At 46.1% G+C, this 17,922-nt stretch overlaps 1 protein-coding gene across 4 annotated transcripts in view; it reads left to right on the forward strand.

Moving 5' to 3' along the window:
• Window positions 1-17,659, forward strand: part of MAML3 (mastermind like transcriptional coactivator 3) — a 408,040-nt gene extending 390,381 nt beyond the window's left edge. For 3 of the 4 annotated variants that reach the window (XM_077139982.1, XM_077139986.1, XM_077139985.1), the window contains exons 3-5: window positions 5,717-5,953; window positions 9,492-9,576; window positions 14,118-17,659. In XM_077139982.1, coding sequence (XP_076996097.1) covers window positions 5,717-5,953; window positions 9,492-9,576; window positions 14,118-15,118 — 1,323 coding nt within the window. In that variant the 3' untranslated portion in view covers window positions 15,119-17,659. The remainder of the gene's footprint in view (window positions 1-5,716; window positions 5,954-9,491; window positions 9,577-14,117) is intronic. The other variant, XM_077139984.1, reaches the window with a different exon arrangement.
• The last annotated feature ends 263 nt before the right edge of the window (window positions 17,660-17,922 follow it).

A 17,922-nucleotide genomic window follows, 5' to 3' on the forward strand; every position in this document is an offset into this window, starting at 1 on the left:
ATTTGTCCAATGATTCACAAACTATGGTGCATCATAATCACCTGGAAGACTTGTTAAAACACCCCAGAAACTACACGGTGAATCCTAAATTAAGCCATGTATTATAATGAATAGTACAGTTATAAAAATGTGCTATCATCAACTGTAGCAAATGTCACACAAATACCCCTGGAGGTTCTGATTCAGTACCCTGGGTGGAGCCTGAGCATTGGCTTTTCTCACAAGCTCCTGGTTAATACCAACACAGGAACCACACTTGGAGAACTACTGATTTGGTTCTATTGTTCCAAACCATCCCTGCTGGAAGTGGAGGTTTTTAGCATCTTCTTAGCCGATTTCCTTTCTAAAGCACTTCATTAACTACTCCATCCCCAAAGTTTCCTTTGTCAAGGAGAAGAGTCTTAGGAACATGATTTCCACTTGAGGGGGTGGGAACTGAGAGGGAGGAATCAGATGGCTTCCCAAACCTCAGAGGCCGCCATGTCACCACCCTGAGCCTCGAAAGTTACAGCCTAGCGCCTCCCACCAGCCTCCACCGTGGGTGTTGAATTCATCCTGTGCTGCTCACTGACATGAAACTGCCCAACTCTTTCCCAGCGAGGGTGATGTTCACCGCAAAACGTTCGCTTTCACCTTTGAAAAGACTACTTCCTCCTCCTGAAACTTAAAACTTGAATAGGACCTTCTCTGTGCAGGAGAAAGCCTCTGGGTCCTGGTGAGAGGTTGGATCTGAGAAGTCTCTCGATGTATAGTATTAAGCAAAATTCCGTTTGGGCTAAGGATTGATTTAATTTGTTTAAATTACATGATCAAGTTCAAGTTTGGTCTGTGTGAACGACACAGATTTGTTTCTGGAACACACCTTATGTTGGTTATGTTTCTTTACTCTCTCCTACCATGAACAGCCCTCCTCTTTCTGTCCTGTCCTCAGATCCTATTTCCTTCCCGGACACCCCACGGTGTTGCGGGGACCGGGAGCCGCGCCAGCCGGAGCGCGCTGCAGCCTCCCGGGCTCGTGCTGGCAGGGCGTGCGCGCCGTGAGGCCTCCAGGGGCCCCCGGGCGGGTCGCAGGAGCCCCCGCGCCGCCGCTGTAACCTCCCGTTAGCTTTCTTTGTTCGGAGAGCCTGCGCCGAGAGGCGTCTTCGGGCCTGCGGGAGCGCAAGTGCGGGTTCCCGACTTCGTCGGCAGTGCCCTAAGGACTTGTAAGGATATCGGCGGGAATCGAGGGGCTAAGCTACACCCAGGGGACTTTTTAAATAAGACCCTAAATTTTATTTAGACTGTTCGTCAACAACGCAATTGCAAAGACCGAGCCAGAGACAGGGGTGCCCGGCAGACCCGAGGCTTCCCGCGCGCCGCCCCCCTCCGCGCCCCGGCTTTGTGCAGCCCGCGGTACCCGCAGCCACTGAGCCCCCCCAGCCCCTACCCCCTCCATCTCCTTCTGCGCCCAGTCCTTCCGTTTTCCTTCGACGTCGCCTTCCCCCGACCCCGTCACTCCACCCCCACCCCCACCCCCACCCCCGCCACCTCCCTCCTTTGGCGCTGGAAGAAAAGTGGGTAATAAGAAACCAGTTCAGTGTCAGCCCGGGAGAGAGGGGAGATAACCCCAGAGATGCACGGCCACGGAGAGAGAACTCATTTTGTGTAAAGAGGGCCTCGAGCCACCAGGGAATTCCTGGATTGTCTCAGGCTGTCGTGCGTGATGTCCATCACGCCGTGCGAACACCATCTGCTCGGTATTCTGCTCCCAGTTGCCAGGCTACCTGCTGTACGCAGTAACACTTCACTGCCCGGCCCCGCGGCCGCAGCCGCAGCCCAGACGCGCGGGGCGGGGACCCGGGCGCGGGAGGGAGGGGCCGGCGTCATGATTAAGCCATCTGCAAGCGGGGGGCGGGGGGACGCGGCCCGGCGGGCTGGGCGGAGGGCCGGGCTGACACCACCATCTGCTGGGACTCGGGGAGAACAGCAGCTGCGCCTGGTTTCCTCGACCAGGCAAGCCTGCAAAAGGCTAAGCCCTGGGCATTCTCCGACCCGCCGTCCACACGGCCCGGTCACCCCGTTTCGTCGCCGCCGCCACCTTCGGCGATTTCCCCCTCCAAGAAGCCTGCGATCTCAGGTTCCCCGCCAGCAACCCCGGTCCGTCTCACCCAAACACTGTGCGTGTTCTTGAAAACACTTCAGAGAAATGAAGCATCCCTAGGCACAGATTTATAAATAAACAGCTGGCTGCTCTTGGGAGATATTTTTACCACAGCTGGTTTTTGAAGTCGAAAACTGCCTCTTTGGGGGAGGTAGGGTGTGTTTTACACCTCCCACCTCTCGCTAGCCTTTAGAAAACTGCTAAGATCTTTTCTGTAGAGAGGGAAGATGCGTAAAATAGGTCCATTGGTGTGGTGGTTTATTTTTCTCCTCCCTTCATCTTACCGAAGGATGAGAAGATATGAGAAGTAATGCATATCTCTGCAGCCGTTGGATTTCTGAAAGGAAGAGGCTGTATTAAGATTCTTGGTAGAAGGCAAGGACGGTCTTTGGGCAGGGGTGGAGTGGAGAACAAGGCAGTAATTAAAACTAAAAATACTGCATCATTTGGCTTCAAGGCATTACATTTTGTGTGACGAAAGCTCAGCCTGGTTCTCTCTAATTGTCCAACGCAGCGTGTGTCATCCTTAAAAACAAAAGCTGTAGATTGAAATCCTGAAATTTGACAGACTATTTCTCATTAAGCCCCGCTTAGACTGGAGGTTAAGAGGAGCCAGGTAATATGAAACAGTTCATGGCCTCAGATGGTTTCATTTGTAAGGCAAGTCCCTTGATGTATCTTCACACTTGGGAATACACACCTGAGGCTGGGGGTCTGAGTGTCTCTCACCCTCTATTAAATGCAGTAGAGCTTTTGTGGGAAGTTCTAAAGGTTTATCAACCTAGCTTCACAGATGTTGAGTATAGGAAGGCATCCTTGTGCTATACACAGCCCCTCTTGCCATCGAGATCTTTGGGTCTTCAGTGTGAAACTTGAGGTCAAGTTTGGGAGGGATTATTGGGAGAAATATATAATTCTGGGAAGTAACAACCCAACTATCCCTTTGGAAAGGTTAATCTTCTCACTCTGCTTCTAGCCCCGAGAGGGGCAAAAAGTGGTCATTTTCAGCCTGGTGACCCGGTTGGCCATCTCCTGGTTCTGCAGGGTGGAGCAGCAGGGAAAGCAGCACATCTCTACTGCCTACCAGCTTTTCTGGGCATGCCTCTCAGCCTTGTGGGGCACCCACACAGACAGGACTGTCTCAAAGCGCACAAAGACGAACAAGGCCAGCCCGGACCAATCCTCTCGTAAAATCAAGCTGAAAATAATTTTGTTCCCCCGAGTCTCATTTTCTTTCCAACTCTCTCCATCGTATGAAAACTGGGGAGAATCTGGTGTCAAGTGTACTGAAATACACAGAATAAAATCTGTGTATCTGTATTTTTGCTGATTGGTTAACTATTATAGTTCAGTGTGACTTAGTTTATTAAAGCATTAACTCAATCAGCCATTTTCTCTAAAGGTGGCAAGAAGCAGCTTTAGCCCACTGTAAAGTAGGACTTAGAGAACGGTTAGACAGGTATGGGGAGAGCAGGGGAAGACCCTGAAATATCTAGACTTTTGCATGGGTCAGTGTATTAGCTAGGTTTCTCTAGAATCAGAAGGAGATATTTGTAAATATAAAATTTATAAAAGCGTCTCATGTAGAGTCCGAGGTCTGTAGGGCAGGTTGCGAGCTCCGATGAAGGTCCTCAATGAACTCTCAGGAGAGGCTGGCTGTCCGAAGCGGGAACAATGATTGTCTCTTCTGCATCCTCCTTAAAAGCCTTCTGGTGATTAGATTAAGTGTCACTCATTGCAGAAGACACTCCCCTTACCCGACAGCAAATGCAATCAGCTGTGGATGCAGCCAGAGTGGTCATGATTTAAGTCATGAAATGTCCTCATAGCAACAGACAGGCCAATGCTCGCCCAACCAGACAACCGGGCACCACCATCTGGCTATGTTGATGCATGAACCTGACCATGACAGTCAGTAATAAAGCAAACTTTTCAGTAGCATAAAGTTTCTGGATTTAGAATCAAGATCGCCATTCTGGTTCTGGTTCTTCTGTTTACTAGTTCTGTGACCTGGGCTACTGCAGTTAACCAACCCAAACTTATAGGGCTGTTTGTTTCCAGGATGAGAGGAGTGATCTTTTTTGTTTAGGTTGGGGGTTTCTGTTTGTTGCGCTTGCTTTGTTTTGCTTCATGGGTGGACGGAGGGAAGAGAGCAACTGAACATGCAGTTCAGGTGTCTCACAGGTGAAAAGAAAAGCATGAATGGCTGGCACTGAACAGTGAGGGAAGAAAGTGCCGCGAGCCCAGGCTGTACAGAGTCGAATCCAAGACTGCTTGTCTTCAGGAAAGACAAAAGAGATTCTTTTAAAATGTTATCAGAGGAAATTGCCAGTTATCTACATTGAAGAGGTAGAAAGCGAGACGAGGAAACATCAAATTTAGTTCAACTGGATAAAAACTTTTAAAAAATAAGTATAAAGTTATCACCTTCATTTTTTTATTATTTAGGCCTCATAACAGTGCCTCAAAATATGGCTGTGTCTGTCTGTATATGTGTGTGTCCACTTAATTTGTGTAAATTTCAGAAGATTGCTCTTCTATGTTCAGATTAACTGCTTAGAGCTTAAATGAATTAGAAGGAACATTTCTGTGGAATGTTCAAACAATGCTTGCCATTGCCAGGTGTGCTTGGTGGAATGAACATGAAAGAAGCATCTCTTCACTCCCCAAGAAGCTGAATCTGAAGGTTGCATTCCTGCTCTTCTCATTTGCTATTTTTACCTAACAGGCTACACTGTCAGTTCCTTACGCACTTCCTCTCTGAGCACATTCTCCAAGGACCCACCTAGACTGTGTGTGGTTAGGTCTTTACCATTTTACCTTCTTTTTCTCAGGACAAGTCCTTAAATTTGCTATCATTTGACTGATTTACTCATAATTATAGAATCAAGAAACCTAATCCAACCCCTTACATTAAAATTGTCACAGACATGTGAAACTCAAATTTTTATTTTTAATAAATAGACTCTATTATTAAAGATGTCAGGAGATTACGTAGCTTTGGTCAATGTATTCCTCGTTCTCACCATCAGCAACTATCACCATCAGGAACTTTTTTTATATCAAAGCTCTCAAATATTGCAGTTAATTAGAATTCCATCAAATATCAGATCCATCTATTAAAAATTCCCAGCAGTCTTCAATAAATGTTTCTCCTGCTTGCTAATAAGAAGTGCATTTTGGTCAGGTAGATAGTAAGAAATAGTAGGTAAGGCCGGAATGCCTACCTTCCAGGTGGAAGGTGAGCCCAGCCTAAGGGCTCATTCCCTTTCCTTTGGAGGAACACAGGGCGTTGGTTGAAAAGCCTGTCCCCATCCGTTACTCAGTCCCATCAAAAACCGATGCGGCTTGGCCCCAGATCCCCAGACCTGTGCTCTATTACCCTCCAGCTGTAGCCTTTCCAGTTCTGCTGCGGTAAGGTCAGGTGTGAGCTGTACCTGCTCTTTTGGAGAATAACCAGGTCCCTTCAGGTCCACGCGCTGGTGCCTCTGCCCCATTCCCTTCCCCCAGCGCTTGCCCTGCAAATGGCAACGAGACCCCATGTGAACCCTGCATCTCTCTCTTCCTGCCCCGCAGGAGCAGCACGCGGTTGGACTTCCCCGGACCACAGGCCCCATGCCGTCCTCGGTGCCCCCGGGCTCGGGTGGCCTGGTCTCTGGGGCGAGTTCTGCCGGCCCCGGCTTCCTGGGCAGCCAGCCCCAGGCGGCCATCATGAAGCAGATGCTCATCGATCAGCGGGCCCAGCTGATGGAGCAGCAGAAGCAACAGTTCCTACGGGAGCAAAGGCAGCAGCAGCAGATTCTGGCCGAGCAGGTAACATGCTCCCACAGCGTGATCCATTCTCTCAGCAAGCTTTCTTCAGCGAGGGGATCACAGCTCAGGTGCTTCGTCAAGATCCTCTGGGATCAGTCTAGCAATACGCATGGTCAGAGAAGAACCACAGAATTGAGAACTTGCAGTTATTTAGGCTTTTTCCTATCATGGATTAGTTTGTTATTAAAAGACAAGCTTCCAGCATCAGTCTTGAAGCTCTACTCGTCAGAGATGTTTCTTCGATTCAAGCCTGGACTCCTGGTTTCTGATACAAGGGTCTACATAAACGCATTCTTTATGAGCCCTCATTTTTCTAGCATAAAGAAAATATTCAGAGAAGTGTGTTTAATGGAAGGTAGTGGAGGGAGGAGGGATTGAGGAGAATTCTATAGAATTGATCACTATTCACAGTACAGAACGTAGGGCCAGCAGAACTACCTGGAAACCTGAACTAGGGTCCCAGAAAGGATACAGACTTAAGGAAATTCCCAATAGCTTTACAAATAGCTCAGGAAATCTTTGAGTTAAAGGAAGGCCCAGTACAAATAAAGCTTTACTTTAGACATCTTTGTCCACCTTTGCCATATAATTCTTCCGGCTTTGAAAGAAAGCCTTCCCTGTGGACCACTGCTGGAGGTCTTCCGTTGTTTTGTTTTTAGAGCTGCCCGCATGCAGGTTTAGTGTTATCCCAGGGAAAGGTCTGAAGCCTTCCACGGAGACCCCTCGGCGGCTCCTGCAGCAGACTGTTTTCTTCTGGAGGTGTAAGGTGCTCACATGAGCTCATGGCCCAACATAGCACTGCCCCGTAGTCACCCTTCTAGAATGTTTTTTAAGAGAATCAGCATTTTGGAAATTTGTCAGACATCCACCACCTATATCCAGGATACTGGGTAGAGCACAAACGTCTGCTGAGGGCCGTACAGACCGCACCAGTCGTCCCCTCCCCGCCAACAGAAAACTTGCACCATTGAACACAGTTCACTTATGTTCCTTTTTTTTTTTTCTTCTTGCTTTTGTTCCTGAACAGCTGTGTAATTATCTCTCTTTTCACCAAGGTCAGTCAGCTGCCTGGCAGCTATTGTACAAACAAATCTCTCTCCCTCTCGCCCTGCATAAGGTGTGTGACAAGGAACCCTGCTAATATTTCCCAGGCAGTGATAAATGGAGCTGCTGAGGGGAAGCTGAGCTTTCTAAGTCCTCCCCTCGGCCAAGCCCAGGGAATTTCAGATGTACCTGGTGTTTTGAGCAATAGCTTTTGATATGTGTGCTGTGACCAAGGCACAGAGGGAAGAGAGATAACCAGGCAAATCTGAACTGAGCCAGCCTAGGGGCTGTTCCTACTCGGCAAGGTCAGCCAAACCCAGGGGAAGAGGGGGTTGAGAAGAAGTGAGGTCTTAGAAGGAATCATGGGCTAGAAGGCCAGAGAATAGGGGAGACCCCTCAGAATCCAGGACACAGCAATATAACACCAATGCCTTGGGAAAGTGGGAAGATGCAACTTGAGTATAAATCCTGAAAAACAACTGTGTGCACTGAGAAGTGGATGAGGGACCAATGAACAAAACACTTGACTCAGGATCAGAATGTTAGAATGTGTTCAGTCTTCTGCCTGTGGAGTGGTTTTAGGAAAGCCATTGCACCTTTCTCATCATCTGCCATATTACGTTCTAATCATTTACCAGGCTTCCTTGCATAGCTGTATTAAGGATCACATAAGAGAATGAATGTGAAATTCTTTGGGAACTGCACCAATACGTGTGGGGACCGTCACGTGGTCCTGGTGCCGAGGGCTAGGATGTAAGGGTTGCAGCCACTTGCAGAGCCATCATTTGGGATTAGACAGCAGGTGAATCAGAGAGACTGTGTGTAAGAGCTCAGGTCAGTATGGCGTCTTCCCTGACCTGGAGATAGGACGCACAAGGCAGAGCCAGGGATGGAACCTGAGTTGGGGCTGCCATACCTGGAAGCCACCTCCAGTTACCCCGGGGCTATTCCCATTGTAAGTGTGGCAATTAATTTCTTATTTAATTTGGGAGGGTTAGCTGAAGAGAATCTGTTAAATGCACAGTTTCCTCTCCATAATGGCCTTATTGCTTCCTAAAAGATTAGCATGGGTTCCTGTCTACTCTTTAGTCAAATAATTAATCAATTTGAATAGTTTTGTTCAAACTGGCAGGCATCGTGGGGTAAACAGGGCTGACGCTTGCTTGGTCTTATCAAGAAAAAGAAGGATGAAAGAGAAAGAAAAGAAAAGAAAATTATAGGGCTGCCCAGGAATACAAACAAAAGAAAAAACAGAAATAAACACATGTTAAGAAGTGATCAGTGTGTGTTATTTTTATAATGAAGAGTCCAAAGAGTAGGGACCTTGCTATAAGTTCTTTATAACCCTTGCAGATGAAAGGTGCTCAATGAATATTCAGCAGCTGCAGAAAGGAGGTTAAATGACGTGCCAAAGGTCATGCCGCTTCTTGACGGCAGACTGAGAACTAAAACCTCTCTTCTCTGCTCTTTCCACCCTGCTCTCATTTTCTTTCCCTTTTCACGTATCGCATGACGATGGTCGTATCAGTCTTTCCCTGGTAGTGGTAAAAGCGATAGCAGTGCAGAGGCTCCGGAATGGAAGAAGAAAAACTGAAGCACGGCCCCCTAGTGTATGTGGAATCTCAAGCCTTTTCCTCAAAGCAGTAAATACTGTGTATTTTACGTATAGAGGCATATTTTGCAGGCAGTGTGGAATCTAATTAGCCTCTTTCTGCAGCCCCCGAAAAATCCCAGCTTCCGATACCCAAAGCATCTATTTAGGTCATTGACAACTCGTTGCTTGTCCTTTGGATGTAGGTTCCCACCGTGCCCAGGAAAGCATGCAGGCTGGTGCTGGAAGGTCCAAGTCAAAGCTGCTTCCTTCAGTACACACTCCTGGTGACCCAGGAGTTCTCACATCACAAGTGTGGACAGGTGTTCACCAAAAGTCAGGTGCAAACAGTTTCACAGAAGTAGTATTTGTGACTACCAAAGACTGGAAACATCCTAAATGACTGTCACAGTAGAATGGGTGAACAAATCATGATATATTCTCACCATGGGATACTATTCAGCAATGAGGATGAATAACCTCAGCTACGTAGGTCAATGTGGACATGTCTCACACACATAATGATGAATGCAAGAAGCCAGACACACAAAAAATAGTATAGGAGACCATTTATATAAGGTACGAAAACAGAGGTGACTATCTCTGATGTTAGAACTTAGGATAGTAGGTACCCTGGGTTGGAGGGAGGGTAGTGACCAGGAAGGGGTACAAGGAACGATGTTTCTTGGTCTGGGTTCCAGTACCCAGAACATGTTCATTTTGTGACAGTGCATCAGACTGTCCTCTTATCATTTGTGCACTCATCTGGTTGCATGTTATTATTCTTCAATACAAAGTTTACTTTAAAAAAAACAACTGCCTTCCTCAGAACTGCCAGGATGTTTAATTGCATGCTCTCTCCCACTTCGCCTCCCCTGCCCCTCTTGTCGTCTGTTGTTTCAGCAGTTGCAGCAGTCACATTTACCCCGGCAGCACCTCCAACAGCAACGGAGTCCTTACCCAGTGCAGCAGGTCAATCAGTTTCAAGGTGAGGCCAGTGCACCACCTCTTCCCTTTCCTACCTTCCGGTTGTGAAGTGTAAGTGAACGTGTAACTGATGACATTGCCTTTTATGCTGAATTTATGTTCAGGTAATACCCAAAATATTTAATAGCTGTTAGGGGAAGGGTGGCAGCCAATCAGAAGGGATTCCTGGAGACCCCCTCCTGTGCCCAGAATTAACCTTTCGGTTTCTGGATCATATAGAGGTCCTGGGAATTCCAGAGGTGGGGCTGGGTGTCTGGGGGATGATGGCGGGGAGGGATGCTCAGGGACTGGGGAGCTAATATTTACCAACAGTACCAAAGTATTTTGATAGTTTAATAACCAGTCAGGACATGCTGGTGCCTGTGGCCCCAATACCAGGCTTGTTTATGTCTAAATCGTCATCTTAGTGGCCAAAAGGAGAAGTCATGTCCCACAGCTTGCTAATCCCACAGTTCAGTTGGCTAATCTCAGGCCCAATAAGCAAAGTAGAAGAATCTGGCTTACAGCAGCCACTGACCTAAAGATAGAAGACAAATAGGTCTTGGAGGCCCTTTTGGCAGTCTTGATCTTTGCCATTTGGGAAAATCCTGACTCGTGATCTCATGAGCAGGAGCAGTGGGTGTGCTGTACTAGTATTGCCACCCTTTTAAATGTGGAAGGTCCACCTATTCTCAGTCCCACCCATCTCCAATAGAGGGAGCCCTTGAGACACTATCCAATCTCATCTACTGGAGTTTTCAGGAGTTACCAGGGCCACCTAGCAACAGAAATCGCAATTACTATCCTCTCCCCTTTCGTGGGGCCTCGAGCAGTGTGGCCTAACTCCTGAGTGATATCTGTCCATTTAACAGTCTGCCGAAGCCATGAAGACTCTTCCACAGGTGTCTCCATATTTGTAAATATATACAAACTTTGTATAGCATTTCAGAAGGGTTACAGGCCCCCTCTGAATGTTAGCAGTCAACCGTGGGTGAAAAACTCTCTGATCTAGGGTAATATTTTTCAAACTTTGGGTTGCAGCACGAGTAGGTTATAAAAACAATTAAATGGGTCACATTTTTAAATGAAATACAATAGGAAAGGAATTATTAGAGTATGTCATAGGAAACATTTTTTCTGTTGTAAACCCCTATGTGTATAATGGATCACAGTGAAAACATATTTTGTACTGTGGGTTGTGGCTTAAAGAGCGTGAAAGCCACTGATTTTGGGTGATAGATTTCACTGAAGATTGTCCATGAGTCTACTTGGGCTTGAGTAGCCACCACACTCATTCCCCAGATATCACTGTCGATCACTTTGGACTTGACACAAGGAAGGGCAAAAGGAATTGAGCTGTCCACCGTGTTCTGTGCGCTAAAATAGCACCAGTATTCTTGGAAGAATTAGGTTTCCTGTTTCTCGTAGGTAGACGAGTAGGGAATAGTCCTTATTCCATATGCAGTTTTGTTGCCAATACAATGTCTTCCCTTTACACCTATAGTCCTTAAACTCTATCTTGCATCAGAATCACCTGCAGAGCTCGTTAAACAACAGACTTTCTGATTCAGTAGGTCTGACACAGGGCCTGAGAACTCACATTTCTAACAAGTTCCCAGGTGTTGCTGATGCTGTTACCTGGGGGGACCACACTTTGAGAACCACAGCTTTATACCATGAACTAATGAGAAACAAAATCTGACAAACCTAGCAGAGTCTCTTGAGGTTCCAAGTTTCCTAACTCATTTATTATTTTTTAAAATAAAGGGACCAACCAAAATTTAATAATCCCTCTGCCTTACCAAATATACACATCTTTTGTGTATATGCTACCCTGAATGCTTTGGGTTCAGGTTTAAAGCCCTACTTCTTGAACTTTTCTAAAATCCCAAACCACAGGTAGTCAACCTATAAATTTAGTGTAGGCACTTCATGACATATTAGGGTTCCTGAGCCGCTTGTTTTGAGATGTGATAAATTTTGTACTATCTTCAGTATTTTCATTCATATTTTACTGACACCCTAGATAGCATGATATTGTACATCTTGGAAAATTTGTAAATTGGTAGAAAATATTGTCCTTGGAGAGAAATTCTATTAGGTACAACTTGCATGCCCTTTCTACACGGTACTCTCACCACTACTCATTTCAAAGCTCTTACTGTCTTTCTCTCACTGAGGTCTGTACCTCTGGGCCATGTTACATTCCTACGGGAAAATGATTATTTCACAAATATAGGCTTCTTGTGAGTGAAAATAGAATATTTTTTTCCTTTTAGGGAAAAAATGCATCTCTATTTGAATATGGAAGATTTTCTTTGAAATTGTGATGTTAACCAGCAGACAAGAAATTTAATTTGACTACAAATCTCACAATATCTGTTTTAGACAAAAAAAAAAAACAAAAAAAAGGAAGAAGAAAAAGTAGTCTTGTTTAACATAAGTAGTAATCAGATGAAGACTGAATTTAATCCTTTGGATGCATTTAAATTTTTTTTCCTCTGTATCTTTAAAATTACTGAAGGCATAAAACTAGATTAATAAAAGTCTTTTTGTCTCTTGTAAGTTGAATATGGAGTGCTGATAGCTGATTTAAAAATGCCTTCTTTTTCATAACAATTTCATCTTGCTAGTGCAGTTACTTACACTAAGTAAAAAGAAAGGTTGGCTTAGATTAATATTTCAATACCTCTTAAAGGGCATTGCAGCATTTCTGTCCTCTAAAGAAGGGAACCTATTTTTCATTCACAAAATCAGTCCAGACATTATCTAGTTTCTCTTCCTCAATGTTTACATTATAAACATATAACAAAAATGTACAAATTATGAAAGTACTGTCATCTATTTTCAGCAGCCCGTTTATATAATTTGGGTCTATCCAATCAGTCTCTGAGTCAGCAATATTTTTCCCTTAAATTTTTTTTATAAACAACTCAATAACCCATTTCACCATAGTTGATCAGATTGGCCATGCAATCAATGCAGACTTACTCATTAAGGTCACAAAACTTCATAAAGATTACAAGTGGCATGCAGTATAGACTACTGTCCAGTTTTTAACTAGGAACTTTTGATTTTTCTAAAAATCACTTAGATGTAATTAAGCTTAAAACAAAAATTTGAAATACTTCTAGGAGTCCTCCCCCAGACCTTTCGGATTTCCCTACAGTAAACATTTCATTTTTCAGTGCAACATGATATTGATCTTAAGCCACAAAAACTTAAGTCATAATCAAAATTCCCGTAAATTTCTTTTTAAAGAAAGGAAAAAATATATGGAGACATATTTGCTGCCTAGAAATCAATAACCCCATCAGAAAGACAAAAACATGCTTCAGTTATCTGCCAAGGTGCCAAGTTTAATAAGGTTAGACTATTCTCATCTGGTTTCTCATCACAGTTCCAAGGTGGGATAAAATTGTTTATTATATTGATTGGTTCCCATGCTGCATCTTCTTTAAATGTCCAGGAAAAAAGTGTTTCTTTTGCTCATAGACTTAGTCATTAGCGGGGATGATTGAATAGAAAACTGGAATCGAAACCATTCTTGCACACCTCCTAGGGCCTTTACAACATAGTCGTTCTAGGATGACTTTTCTGTCCTGTTGGCTGGTTGGGGAAAGGAAGGACTCGCTCAAGTGCCAAATTAGGGTCGAGCGACTTGATGTTACTCTGGCCAACTTTTAAACAGCATCATTAAAACCGTGTTAGCGATCTGCCTAGAGAAAGAGTCATTGCCGGTTTGAAGTAGTGGACTTTGCTGGAGAAATGCACAAAGTTCATTGCCAAGTAGCAAGTAGCAGGAGGATTTCTTTTTCCAGCTCAGGAAGCTGGCCAGCTTGCACTGACACATGAAGATTCAGAGAGCATCTGGAGCATGTGGAAATCCACAGAGTGGATACAAAAAAATTCCCCATCTGTCGAAATAGCTTTTTAGCAGAAGCAGTGGCCTTTAACCTCTCAAATCCTACACAAGTCTGAAGGGAAATTAGTCTAATGGCCTTTATTGACAGCACTCTCTACTGAACCGTGTTCCATTTCACAAATAGAATATGCAGAGTGATCAGCCATGTCTTCTAAGTTAGCCCAGGAGGTGAATTATCTCTCACCTCCAAGGAGAATGGCACCTTATTGGTTGAGGATAGCTTCATATCCAGAAGAGAGAAAAGGAAATTGCTTCTGAAAAGTGAACTAAAATACTACCGGGTTATATTACTTGGAAAAGATGACCTACAAAAACGTGTGTACAGTATGATCCCGATTTTTGTGGGTGTCTATTTATATATATACATAAAAGAGTATTTAGAAGTGGTAAGTATTCTTGACTCTGGATGGTGGGAATTCAGATGACTTTAATTTTTGTCTATTGTGCTTTTCAATATTTTGCAAAATCAGCTTATATTATAATCAGGAAGATTATAATATTTTTACTAAAGATAGGTTACCCAAGTAGATCCTTTCATATAAAGGAATTTTGTCATTTCAACAGACAATCCCAACAACTTGTAACAGTATATTACTTATTGAGAAGAGTGAGTGGTGTGTGTCCTTTCTTCCCTGTAGGTTCTCCCCAGGACATGGCAGCCGTGAGAAGCCAAGCTGCCCTGCAGAGCATGCGAACGTCACGGCTGATGGCACAGAATGCAGGCCTGATGGGAATGGGGCCACCCCAGAACCCAGGGACTCTGGCCACAGCAGCAGCCCATACAGAGATGGGACTGTCCCCATATAGCACCAATCCCACCAGCCAACCAGGAATGTACGCCATGAGCACAGGAATGACCCAAATGCTGCAGCACCCAAACCAAAGCGGTATGAGCCTCACCCATAATCAAGCCCAGGGCCCGAGGCAACCTGCCTCTGGGCAGGGTGTTGGGATGGTGAGTGGTTTTGGTCAGAGCATGCTCGTGAACTCAGCCTTGACCCAGCAGCACCAGCAGATGAAGGGGCCTGTGGGCCAGGCCTTGCCAAGGCCCCAAGCGCCCCCAAGGCTTCAGAGCATCATGGGAACGGTCCAGCAAGGAGCACAAAGCTGGCAGCAGAGGAGCTTACAGGGGATGCCTGGCAGGACTAGTGGAGAATTAGGACCATTCAACAATGGCGCCAGCTACCCCCTTCAAGCAGGGCAGCAGAGACTGACCAAGCAACACTTCCCACAGGGACTGAGCCCAACGGTTGTGGACACTAACACTGGTGCAGTGAGAACCCTCAACCCAGCTGCCATGGGTCGGCCAATGATGCCGTCACTCCCGGGGCAGCAGGGCACCAGCCAGGCAAGGCCAATGGTCATATCTGGCTTGAGCCAGGGGGTCCCCGGCATGCAGGGGTTCAGCCAGCCCCCGGCACAGCAGCAGATGCCAAGTGGCAGCTTTGTCCCCAGCAGCCAAAGTCAAGCCTATGATGGGAGTGCCCCTCAGGACCTGTCGTACAGTTACAGTGGTGAAGGAACTGGGGCCTCCTTCCCTGGCCTCCCGGATGGGGCAGACCTGGTGGACTCCATCATCAAGGGCGGGCCAGGGGATGAGTGGATGCAGGAGCTCGATGAGTTGTTCGGAAACCCCTAGTCAAGAGAAAGCCCAGGAGCCACAACTCTAGTGGCTCAAGTTTAAAAGGTGAAAAAGAAACAGGATGTTGTCCCATCCTTGTTTTTTTTTTCTGATTCTTTAACCCACGCAAACTGAGCAAAATTGCAGCTGGCTGACAGTGGAAGATCCAGGTGGCGATTCCCAGCACCGCTGGGCCTCCTTTCACCTGGTTTTCACACTGCAATCAAGAGGCCATGCAGATCCCTGCTGTAAGAAAGGGAGACACACTGAGGGGCAGGAGGGAAAGGCTCAGCCAGCCTGGGCCCCTCCGCTCAGCCCTCCCTCTGATCCCCTGGCCCAGCAAGAGCTGCTCAAGCCAACAGGTACTGTTGTCAGAGGTCAGGTATCCATCAGCCCCTCCTGCCCCAGGTCCAGAGGCTGCAGCTTTGGAGACACAAAAAAGACAAGAGCCTCGGGCCAGGAGATACCCCAGAGGCTGCTGGTGATTGCACAGGCCCAGGACACGGATCAGAAATACGCTGAACTCTGGGGGGAGAGAGATGTAAGGCTACAAGAGATGCCACAAATTTAGAGGATAGGCAGAAAGAGCAGTGATATAGCCACAGGGAGATGACCAAGCATCCTGTAGTCCTGTCTGACTCCTGCCCCAGGGTCACCCTCAGGAATTTAGAGACCTTGCCGTTGCTGCTTCACAAGGAGAGCGGTGAGCTTGGAGGAGGGCCCCTCGTCATTCCTGAGGGACAGCGCTCCAATGGTGACCGGTGGTGGCCGGCACTCGGGGTAGCTAGTTGGAGCCTCCGCAGGCCCAGTCCCACGCCCGTTCATCTGCACAGCTCCTGTCTGCTGCTGGCAACCACAGGGTGGCGAGGACGCTGCTGGACCTGTCTCTGGCAGCCCGGCCGCCCCTCTCCCCCACCCTGCCCTCATCCCTCCTTGCCTCCGCCCCAGCCTGCCCTTGCTTGTCCAAGAAGAAATGAAGCATTTGTCTTTAAGGAGCCTGGACAGAGTCAAAATAAATGAAAAAAAAATAATAACTTAGACAATGTCTGAAATGCAAAGGAAACACTGGAGTTTTCTTTCTCTAAAATATGTAGAGTTGAACGAGTCTTCTCTGCCTGGAACTGAGAAAGCGGCTCTGACGTTGGGCTTAGATGAGCCGCATCTGATCTTCTCTGTCGCCTGGGGAGAATGGCCTGGAGCTCCACCCAGTTCCCTTTGGGAGAGTCCCAGGGGTGAGCCTCTAAACTCACCCTTTCGCTGCCCATAATCCTTACTCACCAAAATACAAATATAAACCCCTGAGAGATTAGGAGCTAAAACTCAATTGCTACACCTTACACATTTTGATTACAAAAAGGGGGAAAATATGCACAGTCCCTTTAACATGGGCACAGCAATTCACTTCAGAAGTTCTGCACAGTTGTCCTCTGTCATTTACTCAACCCTGCCCAAAGAGGGTTCTGCCAGGGGGAACCCACAACCCCACCCCACCCCACCCCCACCTAAGGCTCATGGATTTAGTCCTTGCCTCCCCTCGTGCCCCGCCCCACCCCACCCCGCCCCAATTGGGGCCCTGCAGCATAACTGCTGTTCTGAGTGAGCGGGAGTGACTGTACTTTTATCCTGTCGCCCCCTCCCTCGTGCCCTAAATGGTGGTTCCCTCCTGTGCACTCACATCGCCCCATGGGCGGCCGGTCAGGTCCGTGCTGGGGAAAACCCCAGAGAAAGGGAGTGGGTGTGTGGAAAGCTGGGGGCGGAGCGGGGGCAGAGGGCAGGTGCGCGGGGCAGGATGCAGGCAGAGGGGACCGCGCTGGCGGGATCCAGGCAGGGCTGTCCACGACAAAGGGGCGGCAGGAGGACTGCAAAGTCCCTGAGTCGAGGGATGCCACCAGGGAAAGTCTGAGTGGAAACCGATGAAAACCAAAAAAAGAAAAGGAAAAAGTAAACAAATGAGAGGACACAAAATACATAATTACCTTTTTCTGAAAGGTACAGGAAACAAGTATATAAGCAATGATGAGAAATGGGAGATGGCTGATGGAGAGCCGGAGGCTCCCTTATCTTTTAAAAGCTTCCTCCAAATGCTCAGTGTGGGGACCAACTAATAGAGAGGTAGATTTTAATAAGGTGGTTTTGTTTTGTTTTGTTTTTACTACGGTGCTGATGTAAATGTAATGTCTAAAAAAGTTATTTGTAAATAAGTTTTTACAATACAGCAGATATCACTGGCTCTAGTATCTGTAAAAATATATACATATAAATATATATATACTGTTTCTTTAAAATAGAGTATTTTTATTTCATTCCTTAACTCATCATCACAGCAGTGGTATTTGCACTTCAGATGACATCTATTTACTAATTTGTACTGTATGACCAGATGGCAACTTGCTCCATTTTATTCAGATTTTTCTAGTTTTCTGTTTTTACTTTATACATTGAGCATTGCTTATTTCCTTTTAAGAAATGTACAGAACTCTGAAATGTAGAAATGAAGTGATGTCGCCATACCACTTTTAAAGAAAAAAAAAACAAATAAAAGATTGTTATCTGAATCAATCCAAAGTATAGTTTATTTTAGAATCGCCACTGGATCTACACTCTTAATTAGGCACATATATTATTCCTGGTTTTAATTGATTAACTGCAGGTTTTTTCTCCAATTTTGTATATCATTATTTAAACATTTAACAGTAGATACCAATCATTCCAAGCCATTCAATCTCACATTTAAAACTTCTATAATTTGCTGCACTCCGAGGCATGTGGCAGAGGGAAGGGAAGGGAGTCAACTTTTGAAAGGAATATACTTAAGTCCATTT

The sequence above is a fragment of the Tamandua tetradactyla genome, chromosome 22 (genome assembly GCF_023851605.1).
Source record: "Tamandua tetradactyla isolate mTamTet1 chromosome 22, mTamTet1.pri, whole genome shotgun sequence".
Lineage (NCBI taxonomy): Eukaryota > Metazoa > Chordata > Mammalia > Pilosa > Myrmecophagidae > Tamandua > Tamandua tetradactyla.